Genomic DNA, 27,688 nt, shown 5'->3' with positions numbered 1-27,688 from the left:
CAGACAGGAAACTGCCAGGAGTACCACGGTACTCAGAGTTTTTGTGGGAGGGGTTTCACCACAATATCAGTCATGCAGCGCCCCTTGATGGTCTGTTTTTGAAAAGGAATAGATTTCTCATATAAAAAGGGGGTATCAGCTACTGATTGGGATAAAGTCCAATTCTTGGTCGGAGTTTCTCTTTAAAGGACATCGAAGGTAAAAATAAACGAATAAGAAACAATTGTATCTATCCTCCTTCTAAAAATGACTTTTTTAGTTATCCCACAGTTTTATTTTATATTTAAATCTACTTTTTAAGTTTTTACTGTTTCACTGGCTCTGCTCAATAACACCTTCATTGAAGTATGCCAGAGCCAAAATCTATGAACTATTGCCTGTTTTAAACTCTTTCTTGCTCTCAGAAGCCATTTACTGCCAGGAAAGTGTTTTATGGCTGCAATTCCTTATCAGTGAGGGCTACGCTATAGTCCAACCCGGTCCAGACCCGGACAGAAACTGTCACTTGCATACCTGATTTTTAACTCTTTCAGGCAGAGAAAGAAAAAACGGAACACAGCATAGTTATTTGTGTGTTTGGCACTGTACATACACATGTCACATGTCTACCTCATCATGTCACATGTCTACCTCATCATGTCACATGTCTACCTCATCATGTCACCTCGTATGTCTGCTAAGCCGTCAGTAAAAGAGCTGACAAGTAGTTCACCTGATAATCAGTGCGTCATAAAAAAATGTGTGTTTACAATAATAGCCTGTGCAGAAAGACAAAACATATACACAAGGCAAGCAATAACCAGGAAATGTTGGGATCTTACCATTACACATCCTCAGCAAGTAGTTTTTACCAGCTGAATAAAATGTATTCTGAAAGAAGAGAAAGTTTATTTTCAGGATAATGCACATGAACGTGGTAAATACATGGCAAGTAAACAGGAGATGTACATATATGTATTCTATAAGCACATGAATGTGTTCTGCACATTTAGTCACAGACAATGAGATGCTAATAATTATGGCTTGTGGGAGGAAAATAGCAGCAGGCAGTGCAGGGCACTGTACTACTTCCTGCACTAGATGTAGCACCCCTCCCCCTTCCTGTCCCATGGGCAATGTGTCTGCTCGCTCGCTACACACAGCATGCAGAGAGCAAATGTGGAGAGCAGCAGGGCGAGTGGAGAGAATGATTACTGTGCTGCAGCTGGGACATTAGTACGGAGAGGAGGAAGGATGTGTTTAGTGCTTCAGAAGTTGCCTCTCATTAACAGCCATGTGCACTAGCTGCTGTAATACCAGAGTGCCCTAGACTATTGATTATTTATCCTGATCAGAGTAATTAATCAATAATGCAGGGCAGTCTGCTGTTGCAGAAGGCAGTGATACAGGTGCTGACAGCCGACTTCTGTAGTGAGCAGAGAAGCAAGCTCCGGGTAATTTAAATTAGCTTGATTGCATCTAATCTCATCTCTTCCCAGCTCCTCCTCCTAATCTGTTGTCTTCCCCATGACCCTTTCCTCTTTTCAGATTTTAGTGGCTTCTTTTAATAGCATGTCCCTGCCAAACAGCACTGGTGATGTCTGCAGTCCTGGTGAGAGGTCTTCCTGCCATTTCTCCTCTCCCACCAGGTTCTCTGTCTTGAGCCTCTACCTCTTTACCCCCCCCCCCCCCCCCTCCTATGCATCTCACTATTTGGTATGTCCCCCTTTTCTTACTGTCCTCAGAGGAACTCGCAATCTAATCGTACCATAGTCATAGTTTAATGTCCTACCATGCTGCTATTGTGTAGTTATATAGCATTGTCATCTTCTGCAGCACTGTGTAGAGTACAGAGTTTCATAACGGCTAGCTCTGTCCACATCCGGACGACTTATTTTCCCCAAAAATTCCCCAAAAATTTGCACCTCCCATCCAAAAAAATTGGGTGGGGGGGAGGGGGGGGGGGGAGAACTTTGAGTGAAGGGTGAACTCAGAGTACAGTTCATGTACCTGCAATGTGTATATTCCAGGTTGGCTCAATTTCAAGGTCAGGCTCATCACGTGGCGAGATGTTTTTTTTGTGAGGACTTGAAACTCGCAATTGTATAAATATGGCCTTGAAAAGCTCAGTCAGATACATAGATGGAGGAACCCTATATCGTATGTGGCTTAGAGTATGAGAGACTCTTAATGTCAGGATCGCGGGTTCAGGCACCCAGTAATGAGAGTTTGGTAAATTATCTTTTTTTTAAATGTATGTACTTCAGATGACCAAAGCTGTTAAGATATTTATTATGTTACTTGAATATTTCTTATAACACTGTTCTATATATATTTTTTTTATATTCTTTGTATACAACAAAAAGAATGCAATTTTTATATAAAAAGGATCCTCGTCTAAGGCTATTATTTCAATGGAGATATCTGTAATATTACAAATACATATTGTTTGTATGACAGTGGCTATACAGCCCATCTGACCTAGTCTAGGATAACCGACACTTGAGTTTAGTATTCTCCACAGTTGGTTCACCTATTTTATATAGGGTCCAACACTGGTATTTTCTAAAATTATTATATATTTGTTTTTGTTTTAAAGGAAAGCCGAGGTAAACCTAATGCAAAAAATGAGATGCTCATCTATGAACAGGAACACCTGTGGATCCTTCAGAAGCTTCCAGTTTCCTTGTGACCACCACTGCAGCAGAGAGCCCCTTTGAAGTCCACGCTCCCTGTTGTGCACGATTGCGGCCATACTGCACCCCAGTGAGCACAAGCTTGGCCATGCTGCAACCCATGAGCACGATCTTGGCCTTGTTGCACCCCCTTGAGCACAAGCTTGGCCTTCCTGCACCCCCTGCCCTTGACCACGAGCTCGGACATGCTGCACCCCCTTGAGCAAGAGCGTACATACATAACAAGGTGGAGGGAAGCCTCTGGATGATCTGCCAGGCCCCTCTTCTTCACAACCATGCTCCCCTCAGTGTAGGAGTTCTGTCAGCACCGTAACACAGAGCCACATGTACAAAAAAGAAAAAGCTGTGCATGAGCAGTTACGCACTACTGCACAGACAGGACTCGTACAGGCGCAGTGGGCTTTGCTTGTACACGGAGGGAAGAACAGCTGCAAGAGCACATCCGACAAACTCTTGTTGAATATGCTTAGGGTCCCAGCACTGGATCAGAGGATGATGGAGGAAACTTCATGGTCATCCAAAGGCTTCCCACTTCTAAGGTAAGTATGTAACTTTTATTCATATTTTCACCTCAGGTTCACTTTAAGACCCAATGAAACTTCCTAGATCATATCTTAACTCTTTCTTATCCCATGGGCAGGAAATACACTTAATAAATGTTTTCATAACTTTAAGCTGTAGATGAGAATCATTTAGCCCAACCACAACACAGAGAAGGGAAGTTGGTTGACTGGAGTTCGACATCCCTTGTTTAGAGGAAATAGGACACATTAGTTACACATGTTCTTAAATGTCATGTGTGCTCAGGCGTCTAGCTATGATGTGCCAGCCAGGGGCTGCTATAGTGGGGTGTGCGGTGGTGCAGAGATGATGGTGCAGCATATGCCTTTTCCAGTACATGTATATATGCCAGCTGCAGCCTGGAGTACAGCAAGTCCAAGTATAAAGGGCTGCCACTCTTATCTACTACTAGACGGTGCATTTCCATTTAATTACATTATTATTTTTAGAATGGAAAAAAAACAGCATTACAGCAAGTAACGGAAATTGAAGAAATCTACAAATTAAGGACTCGTTTATATTTGCATAATTGTACAAAACGCCACTGACTTAATAATAGAAAGTGGATTTGCTAACGGAACAAACAGTTCTATCGGAACAGAAAACAATAGGCAATAAATATGAATAGTGAGGTCATCATAAACCACTTACAGAGCACCGTTCATGGCCACTCTAATACATTATAAATCTCTAATAGCCTAACCTAAGAAATAATCACACAAAATAAAGTGGCTGCAAATAATAAATGTGAATGGTGGAGAAGCTGTACTTCTCACCCACACAGTATCTCTGTAACCATGGCGACACGATATTACGGCATTACAAGGCCACTCATGGGAGGGATGTCATCCATATAATGGATAGCTTTATTTAACAGTGCTTCATTCTAAGACACATGGAAATCAAAGCATTTGCACTTACAGATTTCCAGGTTCCAACATTCTTCTCAACAAATGTGAATATTCGATCGCAGTGGTCCAGAGGAAGACAGTCCAGGACATCTCCCAGGAGCACAAATGGCGTAGTGGCTGTACAAATACCTGCATGAAATAAACAAGCCAAGTTTATATCACACCTACAGTCAACAAATTAAGCTGACTGAACTGTCCAAGAGGGCACAGCAGTCACATCCAGGAGCAGCACCACACCAGCAACCCATCTAAAACATACAGACATGCAGCCCAGCTGCAAATGTAGGTGCTAAGATGCTAAACAACTAGCAGCCACTAAAGTTTAATTGGTTACATTTAAAACCCACTGAAATTTAAATGCAAATGTAATGAAGCTAAAGTCATTAAACATGGCCCATAATGACACTGCAGCCTGTTGCCTGATCCTTGTGAGTATAATGCATTAACCACTGGTGTCAAGCTTCTTTCAAAGGTGACTATCAGCTTGTAAGTGAGAGGAATTTACACACCAGAGATTAGTATTTCATAGATACTCAACATGTTCCCTTTAGAAATCATAACTCTGCTATTTAACAACGGCATAGCGGCATAGGTACTCCTCTTGTGGGAACCCATGCTTTATCTGTGTAGTCAGAGAAGTCAAATAGTCTCCCATGAAAAGTAATTAGAAACCAAAACACTTATGTCTGGCTGAACATACACTTCTGATAATAGGATAGTACTAAAAAGGTCAATATCAAAATGTATTAAAATGTATTTTCCCATTTGCAATCAGCCATTTCAAAATTTACTGAAGCTGAAATTGTCCTTCTCTGCAAGCCTGGAGCCTGTGGAATGCTCTTTAAAAAAAAAAAAAGAAGTTACTTGGCACCACATTTTTCAAACTTATCAAACCAACCTCTCCCAAGAGAGGTTTGTAAATGACGCAGGCCTTTAGGAGGGCAGCAGGCATTAACTTACTTTATGGGGGGCAAGCTGTTCCATACCCCATCTATATGAACATCCAGGTGCTCAGTTTACTTTAACATTGTATGACTAATTAGCTGCACAAAGTAGGACCTCATTTTTCCCACCCGGACCGATCCATTGACCTCAGACAATCCCAAATCCCAGTCTTTCTGAACTCTCCATTAAGAATTTTGAAGAACAACTGTACTTTACAAGCATGTTTTTACATGCATACCTGTTACTAAGCTGAAATATAGGTTGCCATCAATCCCTGCAATTTTATACAGCTGTATAGGGATGGTCAATGAGATGCAAATAATTCTTAAATAATTCATATATGATAATGCAACTTTTTTATGTAAGTGCTGCAGGTTCAAAATAGACCAATCAAACTCCACCTTAGTGGTATTCAATTGGTCCATTTTCCAGCTGCGTACATTTGCATAAATCTGCATGAACTTAGAATTATTTACATCTCATTGATCCTCCTGGAGCTCAACAGAAGGAAAATAGGTAGCCAAGGCCCATGTGATATTGAATATTCACAATGTAAGATAGTGACTAGTGATCCAAAGGAGTCAGCGAGTTTGGGTCCAAAATGTTAAGGAGCAGATCTATTGGGAAATAAACAACTCACTTTATGCACCACAATGCTATCAAGGGGATACCCTCTCTTTCAAGAAGATAAACAAGTAAATGTGTGTATACTGACAATATACTGCACGGAATACTTAAAGTAAACCTGAGATGGGGCAGGAAAAAAAAAAAAAAATAATAATTATACATACCTAGGGATTCCTTTAACTCCTCCAGGCTGATCGCTGCCTCGCGGTCCTCCTGGTTCTTACACAATTTGCCCCGGAAAGTCTGGGGCATACTTCGCCACCGGGAGCATTCTGTGCATGCTCAGTAGTACTGCGCATGAGCAGAACTCTTTCGGCCATGGGAGAGCGACGGGGGAGTGCGAGGAGCCAGACTTCACTGACTGGCCCTATTGGAGGACTTTCTGGAGCCAATTGCGGAGGATCCAGGTGGTGGAGGACCACGAGGGAGCGATCAGCCTGGAGGGGGATGGAGGAAGCCCCAGGCATGTATAATTTTTTTTTTCTTGCCCCAGCTCAGGTACACTTTAGGCTGGCCTTACATGTGTTAGTTTTTTTTTCTGATTGATTTATGGTAGATTCAAACACTTTGATCACTTTGATTTTCCCCCCCACTTAGACCTATTTTGGGTCTTTTTGATGAACTTTGCTTAAACACCCTGGCGGTAAGCCCGAGCTACGCGGGCTAGCCACCGGGAGCTCTATGCAGAGTATAGCGCACAGCGGGCGTTTTACTCACCTCCCGGGGGATCCAGACGCAGGCAGCCATTCTCCTTCCGGTCCTCCAAGGCTCTGAATCACTCTGGAGAGATCACAGTCAGTGATCTCACTACACAGTTACAGCGCCAGGCGGAGGACGGAAGGAAAACTACAGCGCTGGAGCCCAGGGAGGTGAGTGCTGGGGCTTCTGCAGGCAATCTGGTGGTGTGATTTTTTTTTCCTGATTTTAGGGTCTGAAACGGGTTGAAAATACCCTAAAACCTGGAAATAATCATACCGCCAGGGAGGTTAATAATATTTCACATTTACTTTTAATTACAATTTTTGAAAAATGCAATTTTCAACAGTAACCAAGGAGTGCAGGTATGAATGTTGCTCATATTTAACTTCTCAGTTGTCTGCTACTTGTCATTTTGGACTTTCTGGTGTCTTTGGGTGGCTGGCCCGCCCACCACAATATGAGCACATCTACATACATAAAAGAGGTCTGTATCTTCGGGCTGCATGGTCCAGGCATGTGGCCTGTTTTAACTCATGCTGTGCTGTGTCAGTATGCACTTGATAGTTGTGGCTTCTCAATGGTAAACATTCACTTACACTGGTGAGCCGTTAGAAGTGCATTCCTATTACCTACACTCTGTTATGAAGATTGTCTTATGCTGGGAATACACGTTAAGTTTTTACTTTAGATAGATGGGTTCGATAGAAAAATTCCAACCCGTCGGATCTGGTCGATTCTACTTTCGTTTCGATTCTCCTCATTCAAGTGAATGTAAATTGATAAGAAAAGATAAGGAACTGAGAGGAGAATCGAGCAGTGAATCGAGAGTAGAATCTATCGAAAGCGAAAACGACAGCAAAAACGAACGCAAAAACGCATCGTGTATTCCCGGCATTAGACAAGAACTCAATTTCTTTCTTGTATGTTCATTAATGCAAGAACAACTGACCTGAGAGAGATATGGAGGCTGGCATATTTCCTTATAAACCATGCCAATTGTCTGGCTGTCCTGCTTATCCTCTGCCTCAAATACTTTTAGTCATAGACCGTTTCAGGTATGTGATTCAGACACGAATGATGCATGAAAGATCACTAGGATGCTGAACAATTGTTTAAAGGAAATAAATATGGCAGCCTTCATATCCCCCTCAGGTCAGTTGTCCTTTAAAGCCAAATGGGACACTCAAACACATTGGCATAACAAAAAAAGCACAGCAATAGTCATAGGGCCTAAACAAAGTAATATGCTTTCTATAAACGTTTGCAAAAAAATAGCAGCAGCAGTTTTGAAACTGAGCACAGAAAAGTGGGCCACACAGAGACACAGAACCTTGGGGGGGGGGGGGGGGGGGGGGGTCCTGTAACTCCACATAGGCTTCACAGTGGCTAGCAGCATACAAGAAATAGGAAACATTGCAATAAATGTATTAGTACAATGTATACCTTCAGTAACTCCATTGATAGCAAGTGAAATAATCGCAAGGCAGTTGTCACATGACGCTTGGTTTATCTGTATGGACACAAGAGTTCATCAATACAAAAAATAATACCATGATGATACTAACTAGAACAAGTCAGGGAATAATGCAATAATGCATCTCCCAAATGATTAAAAAATATACTCTAGAACACCAATGCTATAATATTACAATTCTGGATCCTGGCATTCCACACAGTCTTATAATGCAATGAAGACAGGGCTGCTCTGCCACATCCGTACAAATCATTCTACTGAAAAGCACATTCAAAAAATAGTTTAAAAAGGAGGTAGTGTTGATCTTACATCTCTTGAAGAAAAAGACCAGTATCACTAGGTTAGATTAGGTTTACTAAAGCACTAAAAATGGACTAGACATCTCAGGACTTTGTCTGTGACAGAGGCACTCACTTTTGTTGGCTCAGACACAAAAGCACGGTTGTTGTACAGACCTGATGAAGGGGCAAAGTCCCCAGAAATGTGTTTGTCATTTTTAGACAAAGAATTGCAAGGAAAGTTCCCTCAACAAAAGCAGCAGTCAGTCAGTGATTCAACTCAACAGATCACCACTAAGTGTCATTTACTGATTTAATGCAAACTCTACTGTCTCCTGACAGCCCAACCTTAGCTCTCATACATGGACTAACCTCTATGCAAGTGGTACAAACCTGAAGCACTGTTAATTTGAAGGACGTTCTCTGTTAAATAGTTAAAGAGACTCCGTAACAAAAATTGCATCCTGTTTTTTATCATCCTACAAGTTCCAAAAGCTATTCTAATGTGTTCTGGCTTACTGCAGCACTTTCTGTTATCACTATCTCTGTAATAAATCAATGTATCTTCCCCTGTCAGACTTGTCGGCCTGTGTCTGGAAGGCTGCCAAGTTCTTCAGTGTTGTGGTTCTGCTATGAACTCCCCCTTCCAGGCCCCTCTATGCACACTGCCTGTGTATTATTTAGATTAGAGCAGCTTCTCTCTTCTCTCTTATCTTTTACAAGCTGAATAAATCGTCCTCTGAGCTGGCTGGGCTTTCACATACTGAAGAATTACAGACAAGGGCAAAGCTGTTTGCAGGAGAAAAACAAGCAGCCTGAAACTTCAGTGCATGAGAACTGCAGGGGGAAAGAAACACACAATGATCTCTTGAGATTCAAAAGGAAGGGTGTATACAGCCTGCTTGTGTATGGATGTATTTTCTATGTGTGGACATACTGTACATCAACCTACTTCCTGTTTTGGTGGCCATTTTGTTTGTTTATAAACAAACTTTTTAAAACTGTTTTTAACCACTTTTATTTCGGCGAGGAACGGCGAAATTGTGACAGAGGGTAATAGGAGATGTCCCCTAACGCACTGGTATGTTTATTTTTGTGCGATTTTAACAATACAGATTCTCTTTAAGTACAACATCTACATTATATTTAATGTCTAAGATAGGGCCTGGTTTGAACGCCAATAAAATTTGATTTTTTTTGGTTTGGCTGCAAAGTCTCCACTGCTGAACATAATTTATACTGATTATCAAACAAAAGCAAATAGAATTTCCAGCATCCCCATAATGCAGCTAGATATTTTTATAGTTTCTGCATCCATCATAAAGGATATTGGAATGGAAGAGATCTACACACAGGCTAAAGCAGGATTTTACACAAAAGACATTTATCTTAATCTGATATACCAAAGACGGAAAACTTTATAAATCAACATTACGTATACATTTCCATGGTTTACTTACAATCTCCTCTTCCAAAACCCCTCGGAAGACTTGATCGAGTGTAACTTTTTTCTCATTTTCACTAAGAAATAAAAATATAAAGAAATTACGGTACATGAAGCAAATAAAGACTAAACAGTGTTTAGTAAACACTAGCATCAGAACAGAAATATATTTTCTCTTATACCTTCCAGGCACCTGGTTAAATACAGTCAACAAATGCTTGACATTCTTGCTGGTCACAGCTTCTCTGGTGGCATTCTGTGGACCAAAGCAAAAAGCGATGTTAGGATTATTAATTTAGCATAATTAATTAAAAGACCCTCTCCTGGCACAGATCAAATCATAGCTCATCATCTAGCAGCTTAGTATGTAGAGGCCAAAATGTTACCTTTTTGTTTGACATGAGGCAGTTGTATTTAAAAACCTGTTAAATACTTTAGTCAAATGATATAAAGTAGCTAAGTTAAAAAAAGGTTAATGGCAGGCTCTGTAGGATAAGCTGCTGATTCTTGGCTTGCATTATTATGATGAGGTACAGCCTACAGGATACAGACTGAAAACTCTGAAAGAAAGAGGAAGGATGAAGGGAGGAAGAATACTATAGTCTACAGCAAACTAGAGTGCAGGAAATGGCTTGAATGGAGACTCCCAATCAGGTATTTTAAAAATCATATCAGCAAATAAAGGTATTTTTGCAATGAAAAGACTATGCTAACACTGAAACCTACACAGGACTGCAAAAACGGTGCAAAAAGCTGCACTTTAAGACACTGTTTAATAATACTTTCTTTTTTTACCTGAGACATCCAACAAGAACTTTTACACCTGTTTACTGGTTTTAAATTACATTTCCAGGGACAAATCTTTAAAGCAGGGCTGTGGAGTTGGAGTTGAAGTAATTTTTGGGTACCTGAAGTCGGAGTCAGTGGTTTCATAAACAGAGGAATTTGATGATTTTTGGAGCAACTCCACAGCCCTGGTAAGTATTAAACTAAGGAATCAGAGTCGAGGAGCCAGAGCAATTTTGGGCACCCGGAGTCGGATGATTTTTGTACAGACTCCACAGCCCTGGCAGTCAGTACAAAAATCATCCAAGCTCTGACTCCTCAATTTATGATACCACTGACACAGTCTCCTCTAATTTAAATATAGCAATGTATTTCCCATTTTAATTAAAAGTATGTAACACAAAAAGCATTTCATCACTGACAAAGCTTAGCGATTTTAACGTGACCTGCGCACCATACATAAAAATATTTAAAATGAACCTCCCCGAATGGAGGTTCGTAAATTTTATTGGCATATATTGGTTGGAGATATAGTCATTTAATCTCCCATAAAGACATTAAATGACTATATCTCCCAGGATGCACTAGCTGCTGGGCATGCTACATCTCTTGGCATGCACCAGCGGCTGGGCACACTACATCTGCCAGCATGCACCAGTGGCCGGGCAAGCTATATCTTCTGGCCTGTACCAGCGGCCGAGCACGCTACATCTCTTGGCATGAACCAGCGGCCGGGCACACTACATCTCCTGGTGTGCACCAAAAGCCAGGACTGACAGGCACTTTGAACTGCAGCCAATCATTTATGAACCACCTTTAGGGGAAGGTTCATTTTAAATATGTATTACATAGAGTCTCAGGTCACTTTAAAGTGTACCTGAAACAACCCCTATGGCAGCATTTATGCTTACCTGGGGCTTCTTCCAGCCCCATGTCCTCGGTTACCTCCCTTCATTTACAATCTTTGCCGTTTACTTTAAAGGTTGTAAATGATTGGATCGGCCAAGGACAACAGCGAGGAAAGCAACAGATGACATGGGGCTGGAGGAAGCCCCAGGTAAGTATAAATGCCGGCATAGGGGTCATCTCTGGTTTCCTTTAAAGCTATACGAAGGCTCCTTTCTCACTGGCATAAAACCCGTAAAGCGCAACATAAAGGGTGACAAAAGAAATCAAGCTATGTGTTCCAACAAACTACCATACATTGTCAAAATAGCATAAATTTAAAGTAATATTCCCTGCTTGCCAATACCATACATTTAAAGGGAATCTGAATTGAAAATAAACTTAGGATATAAAGAATTGTATGTGTAGTACAGTTAAGAAATAGAAAGTTAGTCTCATATTGTTTCCAGTAAAGGAAGAGTTAAGAAACTTCAGTTATCTATGCAAAAGAGCTTTTCTGAGCTCTCTGACCCAACTTGGGCTGGAGACAGTCTTATTTTCTGAAGTACTTATACATCAAAGAAACAGTGAGAGAATTGCTTCAGAAAAGGTTTTACTGCAGGAGTCCAAATGGTCATTAACTGAAAAAAAGAGACTTTTCTTTGCTGCTAATATTCTACTCAATATCCATACTACACATACAATTCATTATATCATACTTTTTTTTTTTGCTTCAGAGTCACTTTAAAAGTGACATCAATGAAATCCTTGTCCCCTTGCCAACTTGCTTAGCTCGGACAACTTTTTATTCTAACTCTACATCCACCTGGATGGTGAACATTGCACACCAGGACCCTTGCCCACTTGCTTCTGTTGCTGGGCTTCGGGCTGCAAAGTAAGTGCTGTTGGTGGGTATTATGGGGTTAATTTATGGGTTGCATGACTTTGCACATGCTCAGCACCTATTTTGATGGGTATGCTGAAATGTTGGAATCCTGTGCACAAGCAACTTCATTCTATTGGGCACACGTGGGCCCATACTCACATGTACTTAGTCGGGATGCGCGCATCCACAGTAGGGCACTAGAGATGCTAGCGAACAGCTTGCCTGCGAATCTCTATGGGCATTCTGGCCACGTACTACTTCTGGGCCGCAATGTCCCGGAGTAGTACGCCTACCCGTGTCCTTTTAGTATGCATGCCGTGGCCCGGAGGTGCGCGTCCCTGATTGCAATGACGCGCACTGCCAGGCCAGGGCATGCATACTAAAGGACGCAAGCAGACATGGACAGGCGTACTACTCTGGGACATTGCAACCCAGAAGTAGTACAGGGCCCGCTGTTCGTCTACATCTCTACTAGTCACATGGCCAGAAGAAAAGGAGTCTTATGTTAAAAAGGTGGGCTTGACAAGGAGCATGGAAGCCCCTGGACCATTCAACTACTGAGTTAAGTTGTCATTTTTAGTTACCCCCCCCCCCCCCCCCTTCCCATCACAGGTTTGCTTTAACTTGTCTGAATACATTTTATTACGATTATCATTTCCTTTCATTATATCTAAACTAAGGATCACAGTGGAAACACAACTGAGACGTCTGCATACAGCAGTTTATAACGTTTATGTCTGCAGTAGCCTAATGAAATCAATCTTGGATCGTTCTTGAATGAAGCCTGAAAGTCGCAGACGGCAAAAGTACACGTTCAGTCCTCACCGTAAGTTTAGTTTTCGCCTCCTGTAGAGTGAACACCGGAGGAGACATTCTTCATACCCAAGTCTCAGCATCAATGTCGCATGTCTCTGACATCACCAACCACTGTCGCGCCTCAGCTGAGGAAAGGACAAGTACTTCCGGTGTAATGTCAGAATGGGCAGCCGGAAGCAGCCTTCCTCACTGAGTATCACGCATGCTCAGTGGGAAGTTAGACATTATTGACCTGAAATATCTCCGCTTCCGCACCACGTACACTCCCGAAATTTTCAGGGTAGGGAGGGGACCTCCAGATCTAGCTCTGTGTCGAATTGCAGCCCCCGAGCCCCGCTAGTTCCCGAGATAGGTTTGCTGCAATCAGTCTCGGGAACCAGCGGGGCTCGGGGGCTGCAATTCGGCACAAAGCTAGATCTGGGGGTCCCCTCCCTCCCCTGAAAATTTCGGGAGTGTACGTGGTGCGAAAGCGGAGATATTTAGGACGTTTTACATGGCTGCGTAATTTTATGGGCCACAGGCTCCTACTGCGCATGCGGGGCTGCCCATTCTGACACTACACCGGGAAAAGTAGTGAAGCTCTAGGCAGCCGCAGACGTTGTTTTTCTGGAAGTGAAGGGGCGTGATTTCAGGCACAGCGTCTGTGTGACGCCGTACGGAGATTGCTGGTGCGTGGTTGCGTGTGGTGTAGATTGAGAACCTTCCGTGTGTGCAATGTGCATCATTATGCTCGGAAGCGCTGCTTCCAGCTAATAGCTATGGGCGTAGGGGAACGTCACATACCGAGGATGCTTTGCGTATTTCGGTAGTGCGGGGACATAGCAGTAGGGTATTGAAACGTATAGAAGTTGAGTGTTCGCTGTTCTGATCTAATGTAGTTGAGGGAAACTTCGTAGACCTGTAGTGAATTTTTTTTGCAACTTTATCAGATTTTGCAACCGGTTGCACTTATTTATAGGTATAGCTAACAGAAAGTGCAACCTAACCATTGTCTTGAACCTGTCTGTATCAGAAAATGCAACCAAACCCTCACACAGAGCTCTCCCCTCTTGCTCAATTAATAACCCCCCCTGGAGGGAACAATCCTCCCTTCTTGCTCCCCAAGGAATTTGTATGTTCTCCCGGTTTTGCGTGGGTTTCATCCGGGCACTCCGGTTTCCTCCCACAACCCAAAAAACATAGATAAGTTAATTGGCTTCTCCCTAAATTGGCCCTAGACTACAATACATACACTACATGATATTACAGGTGTGTTACCAGAGAGAAGCCACGCCTACGCAGTTATACATTGTCCTTTATGGAAAGTTGCAAAATATAATGGGTTACAAAATCTTTCGGTCGCTCCCAGTTTGAAGAAAACTCACTAATTTGGTTGTAACCACTAGCTTGTAAGGAATGGAGTACCTAGTGGGAAACGCTATTCATGCCACCAGCCAAATAGGTTTAGTAATGTGCAAGCACCATCCTAACCGACAAAACTGATGCCTAGCAGCCCTTGTTTAGGGCCCTGGTGTGCAATTTTAGAGTTTAGGGGACAACTGTAAGAAGAGGGATATGGAGGCTGCCATATGTATTTCTTTGTAAACAATACCAGTTGCCTGGCAGCCTTGCTGGTCTGTTTGGCTGCTGTAAGTTTGATTCACACCAGAAACAAGCATTGCAGCTAATCTTGTCAGATCTGACAATAATGTTAAGGTGCCCATACACTAATGCGATTTCACGCCGATAGCAGATTCGATCTGCTGTGAAATCGATAACAAAAACGTGAACCGATCAACCGATTTCCATCTGAAATCGATCAATTCCGTCGATCTGCCCAAGTGGAAAATTTTGCTTGATCACCGGCGGGCCGGGAGCACCTATCCAGCCAGGGTGGGTTCCCGCTGTCTCTCACTTCTACCGGCATCTTCACTTCCTGTCCTGTGAGAAAGCAAAGTTCAAACTATAGAGGTCGCTCTACTGTTTGAACTTTCTGCTTGTGACGGGAGAGGAAGTGAAGGGAAGATGGAGTACGCTGAAAGAAATGAGACTGCAGGGAATCGTGCTGGCGGACAGGTAATGTATTGCGGATGGCCAGGGGAGCAGGTGGCAGTTCCACAGGTTGTGAATCGATTTCGTGCTGTAATCGATTGAAAATCTGTTTGCAATGTATGGGCAGCCATTAGATCCCTCTCTGATCAGATTCGATCAGAGAGGGATCCATCTACTGGTGGATCTGGTGGCAATTGACCAGTATATGACTGCCTTGTGAAACACCAGATCTGCTGCATGCTTGTTCAGGGTCTATGGCTTAACCCCCTTGCAGTTCCAATTATCTCGGCAAGGGGGCGGCGCAGCACTTTTAAAAAAAAAATATTTTTTTTTAATTCACGTAGCTAGCCTAGCGCTAGCTACATGATAGCCGCTGACCAACGGCATCCCCCTACCTACTTCGATCGCCGCCGGCGATCTTTTCAAGCAGGAAATCCCGTTCAGAACGGGATTTCCTGCAATGCTTCCCCCGTCGCCATGGCGACGGGGCGGGATGACGTCGGGACGTCAGAGGGAATCCCAATCCACCCCTCAGCGCTGCCTGGCACTGATTGGCCAGGCTGCGCAGGGGTCTGGGAGGGGGGGGGGGGCAGCGAATCGGCGGGTAGCAAAGTGCTAGCTGCGTGTAGGGGAAAAAAATTACGAAAATCGGCCCAACAGGGCCAGAACAATCCTCCTGCGCGAGTTACCCCGAGCTCAGCTCGGGATAACCGGCAACGAGGTTAAAGTATTTGAGGCAGAGGATCAGCAGGACAGCCAGGCAACTGGTATTGTTTGAAAGGAAATAAATATGGCAGTCTCAATATGCCTCTCGTTACAGTTGTCCTTTAATTTAATGGAGATAGTGTCTCCCACCGAGTCCCCTGTGTGAAGTTGCCACCAAATTACTGAGTTTGCTGTGGGAAGGGTGTGGCCATTGGTCTATGAGGCTACAGCCTGGGTATATAGGTCAGGGGTCACTGAGCTTCCCTAGCCAATTTGAGTTCCAAAAATGAGTTCTAAAAGTTTTGGAATCAATAAAATTACAACAATGCCCAAATTTATGCACCTGCCTAATTTTATTAAAACAATTATTGCGCACTTTCTGTAAATCCAATAAACTTTATTTCACTTCTCAAATATCACTGTGTGTGTCTCCTATATGATGTATTTAACTGACATTTTTTATCGTAACAACCAACCTTTTATACAGGAAAATCATAAAAATTAACAAAGTTGCCCAAACTTTCGCATCCCACTGTATATTTAGGTATTTTAATTGCTAGGCACAGCTGACTGAAATGTATTTCTTTTCTGAGCCTCTTCTGTATCTCTGCCGGTGCATAGATTTTCAGTATCTTAGTGTACTCCCATGGCTATTGCCGCTCAGTCGCCAGCTGAGCTCTGTGCACCAGTTAGAAGCCAATTTCATTAGCTTCTGACCCTGTTATCACAGAATAAAACTGGTGAACAATACTCTGGTCCTAACCACTTGATGACCCACCCTTTACCCCCCCTTAAGGACCAGCGCTGTTTTAGCTGATCTGTGCTGGGTGGGCTCTGCAGCCCCCAGCACAGATCAGCGTGCAGGCAGAGCGACCAGATCGCCCCCCTTTTTTCCCCACTAGGGGGATGATGTGCTGGGGGGGTCTGATCGCTCCTGCCTGCCGGGTGTTGCGGGGGGGGGGGGCACCTCAAAGCCCCCCTCCGCGGCGAAATCCTCCCCCTCCCTCTCCTACCTGGCCCCCCCGGCGATCGAGGCTGCACAGGACGCTATCCGTCCTGTGCAGCCAGTGACGGGACGTCCCCTGTCACATGGCGGCGATCCCCGGCCGCTGATTGGCCGGGGATCGCCGATCTGCCTTACGGCGCTGCTGCGCAGCAACGCCGTACAATGTAAACAAAGCAGATTATTTCCGCTTGTGTTTACATTTAGCCTGCGAGCCGCCATCGGCGGCCCGCAGGCTATTCACAGAGCCCCCCGCCGTGATTTGACAGGAAGCAGCCGCTCGCGCGAGCGGCTGCTTCCTAATTAATCAGCCTGCAGCTGCCACTTTGCCGACGCACGGTATAAGCGTGCGGTCGGCAAGTGGTTAAAGGATACCTTAGCTGTTGGAAATGTTTAAAAATGGGGGAGGCAGGCATGTGTAACAAGCAGATCTCATGCTTATTGCCCGCTCTGTTCTCCACTCCCCTCCGTTATCATTTAAATGCTCCCTGAAACAACCTCCGGGTTGGCCAGGGTTGGTGAACGGTGTGCAGGTGCTGCCCGGGGCCATTCGACCTTGATTGTGCGCCTTTGGCCGGGAATGCTTTGCGCATGCACACTACCTAGTTGTGTCGTGATGGGGGGAGCCTTTAGACTATAATAGAGAGGGACAGGGGGAAGCAGTGGGCATGAGCACTGCTTGCTAAACATGCCTGCTCCCCCATTTTTTTTAATTTCCTACAGCTAAGGTATCCTTTCAGAAGCCAGAGCACCGTGTTTGGAAAAGGTTAAGTTAAAGAGAATCTGTATTGTTAAAATCACACAAAAGTAAACATACCAGTGTGTTAGGGGACATCTCCTATTACCCTCTGTCACAATTTCGCCGCTCCCCGCCGCATTAAAAGTGGTTAAAAACAGTTTTTAAAAGTTTGTTTATAAACAAACAAAATGGACACCAAAACAGGAAGTAGGTTGATGTACAGTATGTCAACACATAGAAAATACATCCATACACAAGCAGGCTGTATACAGCCTTCCTTTTGAATCTCAAGAGATCATTTGTGTGTTTCTTTCCCCCTGCATCTCTCATGCACTGAAGTTTCAGGCTGCTCTTTTCTTCCTGCAAACAGCTTTGCCCTTGTCTGTAATTCCTCACTATGTGAAAGCCCAGCCAGCTCAGAGGACGATTTATCCAGCTTGTAAAAGATAATAGAGAAGAGAGAAGCTGCTCTAATCTAAATAACACACAGGCAGTGTGCATAGAGGGGCCTGGAAGGGGGAGTTCATAGCAGAACCACAACAGTGAAGAACTTGGCAGCCTTCCAGACACAGGCTGACAAGTCTGACAAGAGAGAGATAAGTTGAATTATTACAGAGACTGTGATAGTACAAAGTGCTGCAGTAAGCCAGAACACATTAGAATAGCTTTTGGAACTTGTAGGATGATAAAAAACAGGATGCAATTTTTGTTACGGAGTCTCTTTAAAGAAGACCTTAGTTTGTTATGGCAAGGCATGCAGGGGCAATGCAAAAACTTTAACCAGTGACACCAGGGTGAGATTTATAGCCTCTTAAAGTAAACATTAGTTTTTAAAAATCAAAAAGTCTGGTACTTACCTTGGTGGAGGAAAGCCTCTGGATCCTCATCTCCTCACACCATGCCACTCCAGCGTTGTGTCCTCCAAAAGCTTGTGGCTGCGCTTCCACACGAGCACGGCTGCACTGTACCTGCACTTGGGCTTTGGCGGAAATAACAAGCCTGATTGGGTCCATGCTACTGTGCATGCACAAGCCGCCAACAAGGGCTTGTCAACAGTTTTCCAGAAGATACTTTGCTGGAATGGGCTGGTGGAGAAGGACAAGGGAAGCCTCTGGATTATTCAGCGGGTTCCCTCTATTGAGGTGAGTACCCATTTGGGGCATTTTTTTCCCTACAGGTACACTTTGAGCTTAGAACACACATGATAAAACTTGCTGAGTATGAATGTTTCCAATGCACAACCGACAATGCTAGTGACGTGACACATACCGCTTCTATACATAACACAGTGATGCAATAGTTAATGAATAGAGCTACGCACATGTACTAACATTGAAGTTAGTACAAGTGAAGTAATGTTCTTTTACAAACATTAGTCTGCTGCGCATATGTACTTGTACAAACATTGTTTATGATCTAGCAATGATTGTACACAGTCTTGCTCGAATGATAATTGTCTGAACCAATCCAGCAAGTTCGATCGTTGATAGTGCCCAGAAATGATATTGTTTAAATTTTTACATTGTCTGGTACCTTTTGCAAATCGCAATGTTGAAAATCGTTTGTGTACAAATTTAATCTAATGTGTGTACACAGCTTTACTTACTGTGCTTTCATATATGCTATTTGACACTTTTTACTGTACATAATTTACATGATAATTTGAAAAAATAAAACTATATTTTTGTTACTGGAATGAATGCGCAGTAGAGGTAGACAAGCAGCAGGGGTCAGCAGTGCTTTCAGTGATTATGTACAGACAGCATTGCCTTCTTCATGTAGAAGGTATTTACATACCATCATCTACAGCACAAAACCCCTTGTTTAAGGACAATGGGCGGAGCAATGAAAATAGTTTCTTTACATCCCTGCTGACCAGCTGTGCATCTAGAACCCTTTCTTTATAGGAAATATGCATCATTCAAGTGCCTAGTTTCCCAAAGCAAATATAGCATGCGTGAGGAAAAAAATATATTTTTGCGATACAAAATTTCTCTTATTAGACAGCAGAATTCAGCAAAGTTTCTTTGAGGTTCTCAATCGAGTTTTTCAGATTTCTCCATCTTTACCATGTGGGCTGCTTTTTCAGTCATGCTTATTACAAAATCACCAGGGAGAACAATCAACCCTAGATGCAGTTATATTTCTGGTATGTTCACATTGGGTGCAGTGCAGCAGGTCCTGTCAGAATAACGCACAGCATGCTGTTTACCAGACAATGGACCTGGTACAGGTCCTTCTAAAAAAATTAGCATATTGTGATAAAGTTCATTATTTTCTGTAATGTACTGATAAACAATAGACTTTCATATATTTTCGATTCATTACACACAACTGAAGTAGTTCAAGCCTTTTATTGTTTTAATATTGATGATTTTGGCATACAGCTCATGAAAATCCAAAAGTCCTATCTCAAAAAATTAGCATATCATGAAAAGGTTCTCTAAACGAGCTATTAACCTAATCATCTGAATCAACTAACTAACTCTAAACACCTGCAAAAGATTCCTGAGGCTTTTAAAAACTCCCAGCCTGGTTTATTACTCAAAACCGCAATCATGGGTAAGACTGCCGACCTGACTGCTGTCCAGAAGGCCATCATTGACACCCTCAAGCAAGAGGGTAAGACACAGAAAGACATTTCCGAACGAATAGGCTGTTCCCAGAGTGCTGTATCAAGGCACCTCAGTGGGAAGGAAAAAGGGTGGCAGAAAACACTGCACAACGAGAAGAGGTGAACGGACCCTGAGGAAGATTGTGGAGAAGGACCGATTCCAGACCTTAGGGGACCTGCGGAAGCAGTGGACTGAGTCTAGAGTAGAAACATCCAGAGCCATTGTGAACAGGCATGTGCAGGAAATGGGCTACAGGTGCCGCATTCCCCAGGTCAAGCCACTTTTGAACCAGAAACAGCTGCAGAAGAGCCTGACCTGGGCTACAGAGAAGCAGCACTGGACTGTTGCTCAGTGGTCCAAAGTACTTTTTTCGAATGAAAGCAACTTTTGCATGTCATTCGGAAATCAAGGTGCCAGAGTCTGGAGGAAGACTGGGGAGAGAGAAATGCCAAAATGCCTGAAGTCCAGTGATGGTCTGGGGTGCCATGTCAGCTGCTGGTGTCGGTCCACTGTGTTTTATCAAGGGCAGGGTCAATGCAGCTAGCTATCAGGAGATTTTGGAGCACTTCATGCTTCCATCTGCTGAAAAGCTTTATGGAGATGAAGATTTCATTTTTCAGCACGACCTGGCACCTGCTCACAGTGCCAAAACCACTGGTAAATGGTTTACTGACCATGGTATTACTGTGCTCAATTGGCCTGACAACTCTTCTGACCTGAACCCCATAGAGATACTGTGGGATATTGTGAAGAGAAAGTTGAGAGACGCAAGACCCAACACTCTGGATGAGCTTAAGGCCGCTATCGAAGCATCCTGGGCCTCCATAACACCTGAGCAGTGCCACAGGCTGATTGCCTCCATGCTACGCCGCATTGAAGCAGTCATTTCTGCAAAAGGATTCCCGACCAAGTATTGAGTGCATAACTGAACATAATTATAAGGTTGACTTTTTTTGTTTTAAAAACACTTTTCTTTTATTGGTCGGATGAAATACACTAATTGTTTGAGATAGGACTTTTGGGTTTTTATGAGCTGTATGCCAAAATCATCAATATTAAAACAATAAAAGGCTTAAACTACTTCAGTTGTGTGTAATGAATCTAAAATATATAAAAGTCTGATGTTTATCAGTACATTACAGAAAATAATGAACTTTATCACAATATGCTAATTTTTTGAGAAGGACCTGTACACGTAGCTGCAGTAATGTTGCCATGCACAGACAGCGCACAGCAATATTACCCTTCTGTCAGCAAATATTATGAGTTACTCTATTAACACAACTCGTGGTACTCAAGTAGCGTGACCATTGCTACGGTAACGCACCTTACTAAAGAGTGTTACCTTAGCAACGGTTAAATACCGCGGGTCATGCTAATAGCATAAGTCGTGGTACTTGCTGGCCAAAGTAAGGGTAAAATTGCCGTGTGCTGTCTGTGCATGGCAATATTACCATAGTTGAGTGCATGAGGCCCAGGGCTGTTTATGAAGACTACGACTCCAGGTACCCAAAATTGTTTCCGACTCCTCGACTCCGACTCCACAGCCCTGATGAGGCCAAATGTGTGCTTGTACAGTGGCAGCAAAGCATACTTTCATTGTACTGTGTGCTTCACTGTTTGGTCACACCTCACATGTAATGCACAATGTGACTTTTCGGCACTGTTGTGATACCATAGTGTGGATAAAAAAAGGGAGAGGAGAATCGGCACTACTGCATGATGCTTTTAATCCAGAGTGTAGCAAAACATAATCCAATGCAAGGCATTACAATGTGACATACCAGTGCTTCAGAAAGCGGCGCAATAGTGGTGAGTGCTGGGCACAAGTAGCTTTACCTATACTATAGTGTTTAAACACACCTGAATTCAATATATTCACAACTAAGTACCTTTTGGAGGAACCAATAGAATAAAACGTAACTTTTACTTATTTATTAGATTAAAAGGAAATCGGCGCAGACATTACTAATAGTGAACATGTGAAACAATTGGGTTGGCGGACAAGGGTTAGTTGTCACACGGACAGGCCTGCCAAGATCCCAATAAGAAATTATTAAACCCCTACACCCAGAAACCCTACATGTTTCGTTTCATTAATAGAAACTTCGTCAGGAGTGAGCAGTAGTAAAGTGTTAGAGTGCCAAACAAAGTGCTAAAATAATAAAGACATATTAACAATCACATGATACACATATTAGAGTAGTAGCTAGTATGGCCCCCAGTTTGGCTGCCAACTGGGGGCCATACTAGCTACTACTCTAATATGTGTATCATGTGATTGTTAATATGTCTTTATTATTTTAGCACTTTGTTTGGCACTCTAACACTTTACTACTGCTCACTCCTGACGAAGTTTCTATTAATGAAACGAAACATGTAGGGTTTCTGGGTGTAGGGGTTTAATAATTTCTTATTGGGATCTTGGCAGGCCTGTCCGTGTGACAACTAACCCTTGTCCGCCAACCCAATTGTTTCACATGTTCACTATTAGTAATGTCTGCGCCGATTTCCTTTTAATCTAATAAATAAGTAAAAGTTACGTTTTATTCTATTGGTTCCTCCAAAAGGTACTTAGTTGTGACTATACTATAGTGCACAGTGCGGAAAGATCCAAGCACCTTTTATACTGTACGCTGAAAAATTGATGATTTGTTGCATAGCAGTGCATTGTGAAAAAGCATCAGTTTTTCAATACACAGTGTGAAAAGTTGTCCTTTCAGTTATAACCGAAAGCAATGGATGCAGTGTAAAAGGAGACAGAGGACTGAGAGGCTATACATAGAGAAACCTGCAAAGATATTACCTTGAACATCAGTTCTCTTTTCATTTATACTGTAAGGGAGCGTTCACAGTAAGGGCGTTTTCGCCCTTTTTTCAAGCTCAGGCAGTTTTCATAATCGCCCACAAAACGCTTGTGCAATGAATCTCTATGAGAAAGTTCATATCAGCGCGTACCATTTTTGGGGCGTTTTTGCTATAATGGAAGGTATAGGAAAAACGCTCACAAAATCGCTTTGTGCAGCAATTGCGTTCGCGTTTTTTAGAATAAATACATTGTATTTATTATTTTCCAGGTCAAAGAGTTCACTTCCTGACTTGCGTCAGAGAGTGAGGGCCCGTTCACACTGCACGCGTTTCCAGCCGCGTTTTGGAAACGCGTGCAGGTGGCCAAAACGCACGACATCAGACATTGCATAGAGTGCAATGTCTGATGTTCACACTGCATGCGTTCCGGACCTGTGCGGTCCGGGAACGCATGCTGCACGCAGATTTTGCAAAAACGCGCGGCTGTCCCATTCACTTTTCAGTGATGGGATCAGCCCGCAACGCACACAAACGCGGATGGCCATGCGTTCGTACGCGTTGCGGTCCGCACGCGTTCCGCACGCATGGCCATCCGCATTTCTGATCTGAACGGGCCCTGAATGAAAAAAAACGCTCTGGAAAAGCGCTTAGAAAAGTGCTTTTAACTAAAGCACAGTGGAGCACCGGAAGGTGCTAAAAAATATGCACAAAAACGCAAAACGCTTGCATTTTTGTTTTTAGATGTGAACGAGGCCGAACTGAATCCAACGGTCAACCGATGTGCAGCCTAGGGGAAGGAAATGTCCATGTTTCCCTATGGGTCAGTTCACATCTACACATTTTAACTGAAAGCTTCTTCACAATATATTGCTGCAGAACAAGAGCTCTTACTCACCCCTAGTGACATGTCTAGCTCTGTCCCCCTCCTATGACTAATACCTTCTTATCTGGGTCCTATAGATAGGTAGCAGTATTCGACCAAAGGAAATCTCTATAGGACCCAGAGCCTTTCCTCTCCTTAGGTAAGTATCTGGTTCATTTTTTTAATTTATTTATTTGTTTTGATATGGTAGTTCCCATTAGCTTTACAATTCAACTGTAACATGTTTGATCTTATTTATTTACTTTCTTTTACATTGTTATTAAGGATCGGGGGTCTCCTATGTAATGCTTGAGGAGTGAATGTGAAATAGTGTTGGGAAATTAAAAAGTTGATACTGAAACTAAAAAAACTTCATCTGAAAATGTGCTACAGTTGAGTTTTAATATATGGCAATTCTAAATGCAAACTCATGCAATACATTGAATTGATTTTAAGACAGAGACAGCCAAAACTAAAGATTTATTTGCAAACATGTTACAGTTGAGGTTTAATATATGATACATTAGTTTGATTGTTAATGCAAACCTATGCAATAAATTGAATTGATTTTAAGATAGAGAAAGAAACTGAAAAGTTTTATCTACAAAAGTTTTATCTGTAGACATGTTACAGTTGAGTTCTAATATACGATACACCTGTGTATTTTCAATACAAACCTATTATTTGATACACCTGTTTGATTTTGAATGCAAACCTATGCAATAAATACTATTGAAACTGAAAAATGTTATCTGTAAATGTGTTTACAAACCTGTGCAATAAATTGAATTGATCCTAAGACTGTATTCTATTAGTGCATGGCGGATCACACACGTTACTGTTATTTTGGGAAGCTAAAGAGAACCTGTAGCACTGCCTACAACAAGTTATATTAGAGAAAGTGAAAGGGCCTCTCCCTGCATGTGTGAGCCTGTCAAATAGCTTTGAGGGCTTGTTCACATTGCAGGCGTTTCAAAATCGCCCTGAAAGCGCTTACACCATGATTCTCTATGAGATAGTTCATATCTACGCGGTTCGTTTCCAATCTGTTCATATAAGTGGTGCTTGAGCCATTTTTGAGCCGATTCCACCTCAATGGAAGGTATAGGAAAAACGTAAAATGCTCACAAAACCACTTTGTGGAGCGATTGCATTTCGCGTTTTTAAGAATAAATACATTGTATTTATTCTTTTCTGGATCAAAGAGTTCACTTCCTGATTTGCGTCAGGGAGTGAATTACCAAAACGCTCAGGAAAAACGCATCAGAAACCACTAACCACAAAAAAGAATCGCCCACCCAAGCGCCGGGAATCGGAAACAAAAAACACCTAAAAATAAGCCCACCGTGGATGGACACGCGAGCCGAACGCAATGTGAACAAGGCCTTAGACAGTTCTAATGAGTGGGGCTGCAAACATCAGGGCAGAATGGGGGGCAGTTTGTAAAAGTGGCAGCCACAGAACTCTATTGGCAGGTATGTTCATTTACCAGCCCTGATAAGGGGGGAGTGGAAGAACACCTAATAAAAAAAAGTGTGGGGGAGCCCATAATAAAATGTATGAAGGGGAGAGAGGGAAATAGTAAAGTATAGTGGAGGGGATGGAAGCACATAACAAAATGTGTGCTTGGGGGGCCTGAGGAAGTGGGTTATGTCAAATGAAATGCGGCACCATTGTCTAAAGTCATGGTGTGAATAAACTCTTTTTAGGCTACCATGAAATTCTGTTACAGAATTCCAAAGCCAACACCGGATTACAGAATGGTTATTCCAGACTTATAAACTGTGTTTAGCTTATGTTCCTGAAGAAAAATGTATCACAACTGTCATGTCATGTCCTGTAGCAGGCCTGGTTCTGCCAGCATTTATTCTGCAACTCATAGAAATCTCATAGAGAGTCAGGATAATATGTGGTTAATGTATTGAGAGAGGCAAGCGGTGGTGGGTTTTGCAAAGCAGCTACCGCATTGCGCAGATGTTACGCACATCATCCTCAGACCTCATTCTTTCATAAGAGCTCACTCCAGAATGGCTGGTTTTATACTCATGGTTTAGCAGCTGTGTGTGGCTTCCTTTTTTATTGTTTGATTTTTTTTTTTGTCTTTTCCATTCAGAAGCTTCACCTAGGCTGTGGAGGAAAATAAAATGTAATTTGAAGGCATTAAAAGATTGGACATGATTTCCACAAGTGGTAAATCTCAATACAACAAAATAAGATCAGATATATTCTGGGTGGGGTTTTTTTGGAGCATTCGTTTGGCATCCGTTTCTACCTGGCATTAGCTGTTGTCCACCCCTACCTGCCACTAACTGTTACCTGCTGCTTGTCAGTAGCCAGTAGCCACCGCTATCTGCCATTATTCGTCACTTGCTACTTGTTACTAAGTCACCAGCCGTTAGCTATCACCTGCTGCTTGTCACTAGCCAGTAGCCCCGCTACCTGACACTGACACCTTCTACTTGTTACTAGCAGTCACCAGCTACTAGCCATCACCTGTTACTTGTCATTATCCAGCTACCTGCCACTTTCTGACACCTGCTACTTGTCACTAACAGTCACCAGCCACTCGCTACCTAAAACTAGCTATCACCTGCTACTTGTCAGTCACTGCCTGTCACCTGCATCTACCTGATACTAGTTTTAATCTACCAGTAGCTGTCACCTGCTACTTGTCACTGGGGGACATTTATTGTCTGAGACAATATATTGGTAGGTTTTTAGAAATCCGTGCAGAACTGTCTCAGGCATTTTAAGAAATTACTAGATAGTGCAGGCTCCTTCTTAAACTGTTCTAAAATAGGAGTTAGGAAGGTTTCTCAGACAGTGCAGTGTGCGAGGGAAATTGCTGTTGCTGAGGTAACCAATACATCTGCTGTATTGAAACAGAAAAGAGAAGTTATAATAGCATAACTACTTAAGGTAGATTATTTGAGGTTAACTGACAAGATGTAATGTAAATAAATAAATATATAATAGAAATGTATTAGAGCTGAAAGAGAGGATCGATGCCCAGCATTGGAAGGGTTAAGCACAGAACAGCTTCACAGGACACCTGGCAGCTGGGGGAAGAGCACTTCACAAATCATATCTAGCCTGCACTGTTGAAGTGCTATTAAGCACTTCTTAATCTGCAGCAGTTTGCACTTTTCTTAAAGGGGAACTGAAGAGAGAGGTATATGGAGGCTGTCATGTTTATTTCCTTTTAATCAATACCAGTTGCCTGGCAGCCCTGCTGGTCTATTTCTCTGCAGTAGTATCTGATTAAAACCAGAAACAAGCATGCAGCTAGTCTTGTCAGATCAGACTTATAAGTCTGAACCACTGAAACACCTGATCTGCTGAATGCTTGTTCAGGGGCTATGGCTAATAGTATTAGAGGCAGAGGATCAGCAGGGCTGCCAGGCAACTGGCATTGTCTAAAAGGAAATAAACATGACAGCCTCCATATACCTCTCTCTTCAGTTCCCCTTTAACTGTAGTTCAGTTCTAGAAATTCACTAAACTGCAGCTATTAAGTAGGATTTAAGAAGTTTTTCAATATCATGCAGAACAGTTCCCCCTGCTGGTTAGAACTGTTTAAGAAGGAAAAAACTTTGCTAATGCTTTGATAAATCTGGGCCACTCTGTCACTATCTATCAGCCGCTACCTGCTGCCACTATATTTCGCTGCATGCCTGCATGGCACTACTTACAGTATGTGCTTCTAGCCAACACTCACTATCTACCACTACTTGCATGGGCGTCCGCATGTTGGGCAAAATGGGGCATGTGCCTCCCCCCAGCCACCCGAACCCGTAGGCGGGGGAAGCAACACAAAAGGAGGGACAGCGGCAGGGAGGGGGGCCAGACCCCCCACCTCCCCCACCTCAAATTAGCAGTGGCAGACAGAAGCGGGCAGGAGCGTGCAGAGAGGAATTACCTTTTTCCTGCGCTCCAGG

At 42.9% G+C, this 27,688-nt stretch overlaps 1 protein-coding gene across 1 annotated transcript in view; it reads right to left on the bottom strand.

Moving 5' to 3' along the window:
- THOC1 (THO complex subunit 1) overlaps positions 1 to 13,143 on the bottom strand; it is a 47,764-nt gene extending 34,621 nt beyond the window's left edge. The window contains exons 1-6 of the mRNA XM_068237235.1: positions 12,997 to 13,143; positions 9,797 to 9,870; positions 9,631 to 9,691; positions 7,862 to 7,928; positions 4,158 to 4,276; positions 822 to 870 (exon numbers count right to left, since the gene is read on the bottom strand). Of these exons, the coding sequence (XP_068093336.1) occupies positions 822 to 870; positions 4,158 to 4,276; positions 7,862 to 7,928; positions 9,631 to 9,691; positions 9,797 to 9,870; positions 12,997 to 13,044 (418 nt within the window). The 5' untranslated portion in view covers positions 13,045 to 13,143. The remainder of the gene's footprint in view (positions 1 to 821; positions 871 to 4,157; positions 4,277 to 7,861; positions 7,929 to 9,630; positions 9,692 to 9,796; positions 9,871 to 12,996) is intronic.
- Between the last annotated feature and the right edge of the window lie 14,545 nt (positions 13,144 to 27,688).

Source organism: Hyperolius riggenbachi, chromosome 5, assembly GCF_040937935.1.
Source record: "Hyperolius riggenbachi isolate aHypRig1 chromosome 5, aHypRig1.pri, whole genome shotgun sequence".
NCBI classification, from domain to species: domain Eukaryota; kingdom Metazoa; phylum Chordata; class Amphibia; order Anura; family Hyperoliidae; genus Hyperolius; species Hyperolius riggenbachi.
Note: the sequence above shows the minus strand (reverse complement) of the source record. Positions and strands in the feature narration are given on the sequence as shown.